The 11,075-nt window shown below is 39.3% G+C and overlaps 1 protein-coding gene across 4 annotated transcripts in view; it reads right to left on the bottom strand.

Annotated features, from left to right (window-relative positions):
- Positions 1 to 636: 636 nt before the first annotated feature.
- SNX14 (sorting nexin 14) overlaps positions 637 to 11,075 on the bottom strand; it is a 45,121-nt gene continuing 34,682 nt past the window's right edge. For all 4 annotated transcript variants that reach the window (XM_014877799.2, XM_014877800.2, XM_014877801.2 and 1 more), the window contains 6 exons: positions 7,063 to 7,186; positions 6,375 to 6,539; positions 5,228 to 5,323; positions 4,418 to 4,509; positions 4,194 to 4,250; positions 637 to 817 (listed from right to left, as the gene is read on the bottom strand). In XM_014877799.2, coding sequence (XP_014733285.1) covers positions 779 to 817; positions 4,194 to 4,250; positions 4,418 to 4,509; positions 5,228 to 5,323; positions 6,375 to 6,539; positions 7,063 to 7,186 — 573 coding nt within the window. In that variant the 3' untranslated portion in view covers positions 637 to 778. The remainder of the gene's footprint in view (positions 818 to 4,193; positions 4,251 to 4,417; positions 4,510 to 5,227; positions 5,324 to 6,374; positions 6,540 to 7,062; positions 7,187 to 11,075) is intronic.

Genomic DNA, 11,075 nt, shown 5'->3' with positions numbered 1-11,075 from the left:
AGGCTGGGCCGACAAATTAAGATTTACAGAGAAAAACCTTCCACACATTTTTATATGAATGAATTTTTATGAAATGCTGTGAAAAGACTCACATCCTCTTTTCTAAGCCTGTAAAGAGGATGTCAGAAAAAAACCACTAAAGCCATATAAGAAACTGCAGAAAAATAGAAGCTAAGTTAAAAGTCAAAACCACTTTTCACATCCGTTATTATTTTAAGAGGGCTTTAGATTTGAAGGTCAGGTATCAAAAAGACTAAATTACAAATGTGATCTTCCATGCTCACGGAAAGATGAAGGCCAAAGACAGTTCTGAGATTAATTATTTGTATGCAACAGATTCAATCATATACTTCTGTTGTAAAAAAAAAAATAAGGATTTGTTAAGACATTTTAAAATAACTTAATAGGCGCATTCTACAACTTGTTCGAAACAATTTTTCTACATATCCTTTCAGGAAGACACACAGTAATTGCTCTTTCAGCAAAGCATAAGTTGGCTGATCGCCCAGCTGTCTTTTTTGATGTCATCCTGTAGTTTCATACACTGAGAGATTTTCGTGAAATTAATTAGACTTTTACTGGTAACAGCTAAAACAAATTTTAAATAAAAAGTACAGATATTTTATTTCCTTGCAGTTGGTATTAAATTTTAATGTCTTTATTGCATAAAGGTTTTTTTTAACTTAAATTTTATGTTATTTACAACAAAATATACAAAGCAATGTTAAAATGTCACGTCCATTACAACAGTGCACAGCAGATCCTACTGGGTGTCCACTCACATCCAACTTGACACAGAGCTTGCTTCCTTTGGACCCTGTTAAACAGGAAAGGGGGGAAATTTACTTATTACTGTGTATTTACATAGAAATGACTGAGCTGAGCTGCAATGATTAATGTTATCTGAAAACATCCACTTGAAATCAGAGTTAAGAGAATGGAAGGCTACTGGGTTTTAATACTATTTCTCAAAATAGGTGTTTTTGTCTTTCTTTAGAAGTTCTCACCTCCCCCATTCCTAACTGCTAAATACAGTTTTCTTAACACAGCAATTTTCTGCTCTGGAAACAGTACTGGAGAGGTACTTTTTCAATTGGATTTCTTTCCTTACTCTGCCTGGAATGCTTTTTCCCTTTCAGCTGTCCCCTTTCCTTGTATCCTGTCTGACAAGACTCCCAAGGGACTGGCTGTACACTGTCCCAGAGGAGTTTTTCATCTCTTGGAGGTCGCTCACTGACACGTGCTGCCATCAGACACAGCACCCATGAAGCGATGCAGCGTGTATCCGCACTGGTACGTGCGGCAGGAAATGCCTTCAAGATACCAATCTCCAGGGTGGGAAGCAGACTGACATCCCCACTAAGGAAAATCTTCCCATTTCTCCCACCACTGTTTTCCCTGCCAAAGAACCAATGCTCAATACAAAACTTCTGGGATGTTCAGTTTCCCCTTTGAAAAGCTGACTGGCTGGAAACATTTTTCCATTCTTCACTGTAACTACAAAAACATTTTGGTATGAAGCAACTCAAAAAGGACCAGCCTGTCCTAAACAGAGAGAACAGGCATTGGATTGATTCCCCCCAATACAATGGATAGCTAAGTAAGAACCAGTCATTACTTTTAAACTTCCCCACTGCAGTTATGAGGAAGAAACAATTCTCTTTCCAAGTGGCTTCACAGTGCCAAGTGTTTGCAGTGATTTTGAGAAAATGTTTTTAGGGCTCTGGATGAAAACCACTGCCATCCCTCCACCCATACCCTCTCCACCCTGCATTTCCCCTCTCAGTCCTGGTACACTGACAACCAAGTCCCACTGCCAAACATCACAGATGTAGCACTTTGTTCTGTATTGCTCTCAGTAGATCTGAAACAAGGAAATAGCTCAAGTTCCACCTGAAGTATTTTTCCTCCTTTCCCCAACTGAAATCTGAGCTGGAGCTTCCCTTGCTCTGTCTCCACCAGCTTCAGTCACAGAGGGCAGGGGGAGCCCACCCCTCACCTATGCCATTTCACCAGGAGCAAAGGTGACACTAGAGGTCCCTCCTCAGCAGGTGGTTATGAAACACTGCAGAGCAGCCAGGCAGTGTCACAGGTACACAGGAAAAAATAATAGATTAAGAAGTAGAAAATATGATCTTGATTTACCTTGAATAATCTTCTCTTGATTTGTTTTTGAAGAAAAAAATATTTTTCGCCATTTAATATACACACTAATGAAAAACCAGCATGGTTGAGGTTGGAAGGTGCCTCTGGAGGTGATCTGGTGTAGATCTCAAGCCACCTAGAGATGCTCAGGACCATGTCCAGACAACTTTTAAGTTATCTCCAAAAATGAGCATTCCATAGCACCTCTGGGCAATCTGTTAGAGTGCCTGGTCACCCTCACAGTAAATAAGTGTTTTTTGATGTTCAGAGGAAACCTCTGGTGTTTCAGTTTGTGCCTTTGCTACTGCTCCTATTAGTGGGCACTACTGGTTCTGTCCTCTTTGTACCACTCCTTCAGGTATTTAAGATACATGCTCTGAGCTTTCTCTTCCCCAGGCTGAACAGTCCCTGCTCTGGAGCCTCTTCTCATAGGAGATATGCTCCAGTTCCCTCATCATCCTCATGGGCTCTCCCCACCAGATTCCTTCCAGTACGTCCATGCCTATCTCATACTGGGGAGGCCAGACCTGGACACAGCACTCCAGGCATGGCCCCACCAGTGCTGAGCAGAGGGGCAGCATCATCTCCCTCGACCTGCTGGCAACACTGCTCCTACTGCAGCCCAGGATACCATCAGCCTTTTGTTTAGCTTTGTGTCTTTCCAGATGGCTGGCCCCCAGCCCACCCTGGCACCTGGGCTTGTTTTTCCCCCAAGAACAGGACTTTGCACTTCCCTTTCTTGAAGTTCATGAGCTTCCTGCCAGTCAATTTCTCCAGCCTGGTTAGGTCCCTTTGGAAGGTAGCAATGCCCTCTGGTGTACCAGCCACTCCTCCCAGTTTTGTGTCATCATCACTCTGTCCCATCATCCAGATCATTAATGAAGATGTTAAACGGGACTGGAGTCACAACTGACCCCTTGGATAACTCCCTTGTTACTGGCCTGCCTCCAACTAGACTTCATTCCATTGATCACCACCCTCTGGGCCTGACTGGTGCTTTAAAGACTATTTAAATACCACTCATTTTTTTCCATAATCAGCTGAAGAAAGGCCAGTGTTCCAATACATATATATAATTAGCTGCTGAGATACAGCAGGGCTAAGTCAGGCCTTTTTTTCTGCACTCATATTTCCAGGCTACTTCCTTGTTCCTTTGGTCAGCTGGGTCTTTTTTCGCCTGTTTGTAGCTGTCTGAGCAGTAGCTTGAGGAGGGCAGCTACAAAGCTGAAGCACAAAGTAGGTCAGACTTGCTGAGCCAGCCTCATTTCACTGAAAACAATAGAAGTGTCCTGGCTTGTTCCAGTATCTTGCATTTGTTTCTGTTTGTCATGCAAAACAAATCACTGCTGGCACCCTGCATTTCTTGGGCACAAGGTTCATGGAACAAACATTTATTGTTAGTGAGGGGTTTTTTAAATTTGTTTGGGGTTTTATTTTTTACTAGCTAACTAGTAAGTATCTCCTGCTTGCCATGAAGACCAAACTGTAAAATTACTATGTAAAAATTTGTCAAGGTTTGATATACATAAGTACGAATATCAGCCAGACATGCATTTATATAGCAATTTATGTGGTTCAAATTCTTTCTCCTTTATCTGGATAGCTGAAGGTAACATTGCAGTGACCAAACTAGAAGTAAGAAATTCTTCTGCCAGATATTCTCAAGAAAAATGCTGCAGCTTGACCTGAGCTTTGTATGCAGAATTCCCTTGCTAAATTGGGAAATGCATAAAATAGAGTGGAGACAAATCAATCAAAGAGAAAGGCACTGAGATCCCAACTGCTGTTGATCTGTCCAAGTCTCCTGAAAGGCAACTCAGACTTGCTGCATGCTAAACAAATGGGCCTGAGCTGATTTTGAAAGAGCTCATTAGCCAAAATGTAAGTAATCTACATTTCAATTATTTCAACATATTAGAAAAACACGTATTTTCCCCAAAATTTAGCATTAATATCAGTAATAGAGAACAACAGCAAAAATGCACCAGTGACCAGACTCAGTAGCAGCTTGAAGAATTCTGCAGTTCTCAAATGGAGTTAGCACATACCTTACTCAGCTCTGGAAAGAGTTCTTGAATCCCAATGTCCAGAAGAACGTAAGTTAACTAAAAGAAAATACAGAAAATTAAGGATATTCCACGGCAAAACTACTGCTTTTTATTCTTAATTCTGAGTAACAGCCTATTGCTGTTATATAGCCCTCTGCTGTATCAAATATTCACTTCAGGAAATCCTGTGCCACAAGGCAAGTTTGTCACAGGTTATGAGTTACCTGTTTGTTGAGCACTGGTTGCTGCAGTCCATCAAACAGAAGCCTGATGCCCTCGTATTTAGCCTCTTCCCCAATGCACTTGCCTATCAAATCTAGACCAAATTCCAAAAACAAATACATAAGTCATGAGGAAGCATTGTAAAGCAGCATTATGATGCAGTTATAAAACTCCAGTAATTAACAAGAGAAGAACTCTTTAAATTAAAGAAAGAGTTCAATTTTTTCTGTCTCAAATGGCAAATGGAAAAAAAACCCCACACTTTTGTGTTCATCCTTTTCTCCTCCCTTTCCTTCAGGGCTCCACACCTTAGTAATTACTACACTTTTCATAATATCAGTGTTTTGTTCTAACAAACAATAACACAGCACTGCACTGTTTAATAAACCACAAGCTGATTTTTTAAAATTACTTTCAATTAAATGGGCCCCTCTTCCCTAGTTTATAGAGTGCAAGAAGAGTTTAGATGTACCTTCCAGCTTAATAATATTCCTTTTTAAACACAGTTTACATCTGGATAAAATACAAACCATAGGAACATTCAAAAGGTTAAAAATTATGGTATTAAGTACATGTGTAAATCTCTTGATTTCCATCACCATGGCTTTATTAATCACTATGCTACAACCTTAGTCAGCAACACTTAAATGACAAAACTGAACTGTTGGGAATTTACACCTGGTGTTCCAGTCAACTCAAATCTCAGCAGCCCTAGTATTATTTGATTTGGAAAGATAGTGTGACTGTATTTGGGTTAAATATCTGCTTGACCAATTAACCACACTCATACAGGCAGTCATGGAATACAGAACCTGGAATGTATCTCATCATTTCTTCAAAAGTCTGCTTTGCTCGTTTCTGTTTATCCTGGAGAGAACGAGGCTCAGTGTTCTCACAGAACACAGCATCTGCAGTGAAGACACATTGAAAAAATAAGTTTCTTTAGGCAGCTACACATCACTGACACAGAAATGTGTTTTGGATTGTGGCTTCAAAACTGAACTTCTCTGTATTATGTTGATTAGAGAGGAATTCTTGTCTTGTCAGATCATACTTTTTGCTTACATTAGCCCAATCAAATCCAGAATACTCACCCTGTTTGAAGGTAAACCATCTTTTTCACAATTTGTTTCTCTTCTTTTCAAAGTTTAAAGCATTCTCCTCTAAGTTTGGATCATTGCTACTTTAGGTTAGGTATGACCTCCTTACTCACAATTTTCGTTATGCTTTCAAAACTATAAGCAGTATTTACACCTTGTGCTAAAACACCGTCTGAAACTATCAAAAACTTTAAATTCACCTAAGAATGAGAAATCAAGAATTGCTATTCATCTGAAATAACAGGTTCTCAGTTTTGGTTTTAGGCTCTGAAAGTCTTACTGCACTCCTTTTTTGCCTTTCACAACCTTCATTTTTGGTTTGAGAAGGACAGAGCTGTCTTGACTCCAGAGTTTCAGCCAGATGCATTGTTTGGATCAGACTTCAGTAATACTGTACAGTTGTGAGGTAATTAAAAAAAATTTTTAGTTGCTCTCCCCTTCCCTTATTTGAAGGTCAGGAACACTTCAAGCCCTCTCAAGAGCTGACCACAACAAAGAAAATAAAAAAAATTAACAATAAAAGACTGACGTAGCACACAAGTAAAGTAACTTGACGACTTCATGAAACATTTGCGTTGATACACTGAACCACCCTTATTCTGTTTTTCTTGTTCTTTGCACACCCATGCAAATTACTGTTCATAATACTTTTTCTCTGTAATCAACATTGACAGACAACATAGGTGACTCAACATCTTTCCACAACAAGCTCTGAAGTTAGTCCAGGCCCACTTGATTTTTAATACTCCACCGGTGTTAGTCAGCATTGCAAAGTTTAGCACTCAGAAACATCACTGAAGGGATTTCAAACACCAGACTAAAGCAGTATTTTTTCATCAAAGATGTAACTATTACTGACCTCTCAGCAGTGTTATCAGGGAAACCAATCGGTGCTCCTCAAATAGCTGTTCTAACTTGTTATGCAAGTAATAGTCTGTGTATAGTTCCAATGTATTTTTGAACAGAATTCTTCCTCCCATCAAGAGATGATGCAGCCAGTCAGGAATGCGGAAAACTACCCTACCTGCAAAGTCACAGCAACATCTATGAGTAGTAACATACATAAAGGTCTCCTAATATGCATGATAAAAGAATAATTTATTCAAAAGAAAAGAAAAAAAAAAGACTGCAACAAGAAAGGAATATTTCAGTTTTGTTAGTGCAGCACTGAAAATATCAGCATTCTCCACAGTGCTTATCAAATACTTCCTTTAGCTATTTCTATTAATTTAATTCTAATTCCCAGAGTCTACCAGCAGCCTAGGTAGACCTGAAAAAAGTTATGGGACCTACTCTCATAAACTCATACTACTGAGATGCAGAAAGATGGAGACATAACAAAGCAACTAAGCAATGATGAATGATAAATTACCTTTTAGCACCACAATAAAGTCTTCTAAGGAATGACTATGTTACTAAGTTGTATATGAGCTTGAAAGTGTTGAGTTATATATGACTGCTACAATAGAATTTAATTTCTTACCAGAGACTGTGAACTTCATACTTGTCACGAAGTATATGAATAATTAAGAGAAATCACTTCTTACCAATATACATTAAGTAGTCATAGACTCCTTCTACAGTCATCATTTCCATGAAGTAGTTCTGATTTTGTCGTCTTTCTGCATTCTCAGACCGGTTTGCATTATTCTTGAATAAATCATTAAAAAGCTAAAAACAGAAACATAAGACTGAAATTACTGCAATCAAAGGGAAAAGGATAGCCACCAGTTCTTTGGGTTGGTTTCTTTTTATAGAAGTAGCTTCTTTACAGAGCTTTCAAAGAACTGATCAGGGGCGTTGATTTGTTTCATTGTTTCTGGTTTTGTTTTTTCAAATCTTTCCCTTTCCAATAAAGAGCACATCACACGTTGCCAAGATAGACAACAACCAAAACACCTAGGTTCAGAACAAATCAGCGCTGAGACATTAATTCATGAGCCTTTCTGCTCCCACTACCTTCTTCCAATCTAAACAATTATATGATTGCATGCATGCAGACTTTTATCACAGGCTCTGATTTCCTTGACGCACCCTGTTCTGAAAAGAAGGGGCTAAGAGGAAACAATTTCTTTGCCTTAAATCATAAGGGAAGCCTATGACATCAAAGTATTCCTTTGTTCCAAAAGTTCCAGTTGGTTTCCACTTTGAAATAAATACAATGGTTTCTAGACAAAATATACAAGTTTTTTTACATAGAGAAATACCTTTTTCCCCTGCCAGCTTAATTATTTATGGTAAAATCTTCATGAACTAACATTTGAGTTTCTATTTATCTCAGTTCTCAATTATATTCCTTTGGCCTTCTATTCTCCCATGTCATCACCTTCCTCCCTGATGCCCCTCTATTTCCTTGCCTTTGGTTCTTTCTGAAAAGATACTTTAATTCTTGCAAAACTCCAAGAGGATCTTCCCTGCACATCAAAAGGGGTCCCAAGCCACCTAGGTAGTAGTCCTTGCCTCCCCTGCCCCCAAGTCTGTGAATCTCAGCAGAGGGAAAGGAAAAAGTCTCTATATCCTGATGCTTTCCATGTTTAATACCTAGCAATCCCCACTTACAGTTTATTTAAATTAACTTACCCCAAAACAGTTAATCTAGATATAAAATAGTATTTATACAAAATACTCTGTATTATGAAAAGAAAGTTCAAAAGTTTATGCCAGGGTTCTAAAAAAAATCCTAGAACTAGAAGCAAACGCAACATAATCTTAGAATTGCCTAGGCTGAGGTGATTACTACTCACAGAAGACTTTTTTACCACTCCCAAAATAACATTAGTTCCAAGGAACAGGAAGTAATTTGCTTATATGTGGTTCACTTTCTGTACTGCAATTCTGCCCAAAATAAATAAAGCCTAAAACATGCAAATCCCAATGATCTCTGAATCACGCAAGTCTCTAAACAGAATGCTTTGCACTCTTAGGAAAAATTCCATCAGGACATCTGGCAAGAGTCAGGTTTTTGACCTGTACTCCTTCAGGCCCTCTCTTTTGTTAAGTGCTGAGCTCCTGGTATTACCTTCACAAGGTTCACTCAAACTAAACAACACCAACTTATTACATAAATTACACAGAAGGGCAAATATGGCTAATGCGCTGGTGGATGACTGGCATCCAGATATGTAACAAACCTAAAAAGAACACATAACTATCCACGCCTACTTTATGGATGCATCCCTGGTAGGTTGTTTAAAAAACTCTGTATAAACTGAAGTCTACATCCTCCTTAATACTGAAAGCAGAACAGCAGGAAAACCTTAGCTGTAGTATTGTAACTTAAACAAGAGCCTCCTTTATTTTTTAGATACACCCCCATGACCTGACAAAGTTGATACATACTGAGCCAGCTCAAAGCAGCTCATTGTGCAATGTAGACATAGGCTCAGAACAGTGTGTGCAGGCCAAACTAAATCATCAACAGCAATCTGGTAGGTAAACGATAAAAAAATCAAACATGAAGGCCAGCTTAGGGCAAAGATTTTTGACTTTCAAGTGCTATTTCCACTTTCACCCCAAACCAGAAGCAGCATTTTCTGAATGCTGACTGTACCTCCATACACAGATAATGTGTGTTGCACCTTAAACAGCAAGGGTTCCTTGATCATAGGCACACTTTGAAAGCATTTCAGAATGCAATCTGCAATGCACTGCAGCAGCCATGATGAAAGTGGCATTAGAACCCTACTCCCATGTTTTACCCTTTTAAGTATCTTGGCTCACAAGAAATTCAAGTGAAAATTGGTTATCTAGCACAGAACTTGAGGTTATAGTCACATTTCAGATAAGCACAGGATTTTGCTTTAGATGTTACTGTGCATGTTAATATTTGAGACTAACCACAAACTCAATGCTATCATTATTTGCATCTTTAAGATTACACAGTAATTATAACCATAAAGTATTCTTAAAAGGCTTACAATGAGGAAATTCCATGAATTAGTATTGATTAATAATGGGAGTCAAGCTCTTGAAGTCTGTGAAAGATAAAAGGCCTATATTAAGAAGAAGACCAAAGTAATCCCTTATACTATCATAATACAAATAGGCTACCTTACCTTATTGAGAAAAGCAAGCAAAGGAAACATGAATGCTCATTTAAAGTGCTTAAAAAAAAAACCAACTTAATCAATGGTGAGTGCATATGCAAACATACACTCATACATTCCAGCACAGGAGTGAACTGTACAAGAACAATACCATGACTATGAATAATATCTACAGCCAGAGGCATAAAACTCTCTCTGTTTTTCCTGCTCATTTTAAAAGTACAGAGGATTATACCAAAGCGGTAAGAAGGAAGATTGCATGCAGTGTCTGAATCATAGCAGTCAGTGTAAGTGACGACGTCTTCCTCCAAGTAGCTACTCAAAAGCATATATTATACCACTGGTGTTCCAAAAGAAGCTTTTATTGCTGTTGGCAGGCCAACACAAGCCAGCAGAACAGTGCCTTTATTGGCATATTTTGCAAAGTCTGCATCAGCTGAGAAGTCCTGACCTATTATAGCAAGTCTGACAAAAGTATGTTCAGAAGACGATCAAGCTACTTACAGACCTTCAGAAGAGAAACATGGCCAGAAATCCTGCCAGTGCCCCTGTATGGGGAAGCAGAGTTTTTTGTTCACTTGGTTTTTTTTAACCAGGCAGGTTGGTAACTCTTATTCTAGTGGATCTGATACAGAATGAAATCTAATTGCTCCTGGTTATACCGGGGTTGACTACCCACATTCATCATGCACTTTGAACTGGAAGTCTTTCCACCAGTATGTAAAACACACAAACATACACACACGCCATTCAAACATTCAAAAGGAAGGAGCATGTGGAAGATCTGTCAGACCATTAGGCACATTTCTGACTCATTTGGGCCTGCCCAAACAGACCCTCAGACATTTCTTATTCAGCCTGCTGAGGAAGAGGGAGCCTGCATGTACCCCACTCATGGCAGCACAAGCACTGGGGAACACGCATTGTAATCTCAGCACAGTCCAACACGTTGAAACTGAAATAAACAGATCTGTGTCAGAAAAGACACGTGAGAACAATGTAAGTGGCAATGTAAGCATTAGCTCGAAAGTGACTACCATTTACCAAAAAATTGAAGAACTCTCTTGCTATGTGGTAACATGTTTTTCTCACAGAGGGGCACTTAGGAAGTGCTAACTTTTCATTTCTTTGGCTGTCTGCCAGATCTTCACACTGACTCCATACAGGCAGCTCACAGTCCTGCTAGAGATACCTGGCATTCATCTCCTTCACCAGAAGTGAGGTGCCTTGCTACTGTGCAGCAGATATTGTACAGAATCACAGAACGGACTGGCTTGTAAAGGACCTTAAAGATCATCTAGTCCCAACCCACGGGCAGGGACACCTTTCACTAGACCATACTGCTCAGAACTCCATCCAATCTGGTATTAAACACTTCCAGGAATGAGGAATCCACAATTTCTCTGAGCAACCTGTTCCAGCACCTCACCACCCTCACAGTTACACATTTTTTCCTAATCTAATATCTAATCTAAACCTCCTCTCAGCTCCATTTCCCCTTATCCTGTCACTAA

Source organism: Sturnus vulgaris, chromosome 3, assembly GCF_052056855.1.
Source record: "Sturnus vulgaris isolate bStuVul1 chromosome 3, bStuVul1.hap1, whole genome shotgun sequence".
NCBI lineage: Eukaryota > Metazoa > Chordata > Aves > Passeriformes > Sturnidae > Sturnus > Sturnus vulgaris.
This window is presented reverse-complemented; position numbering and strand designations above follow the sequence as displayed.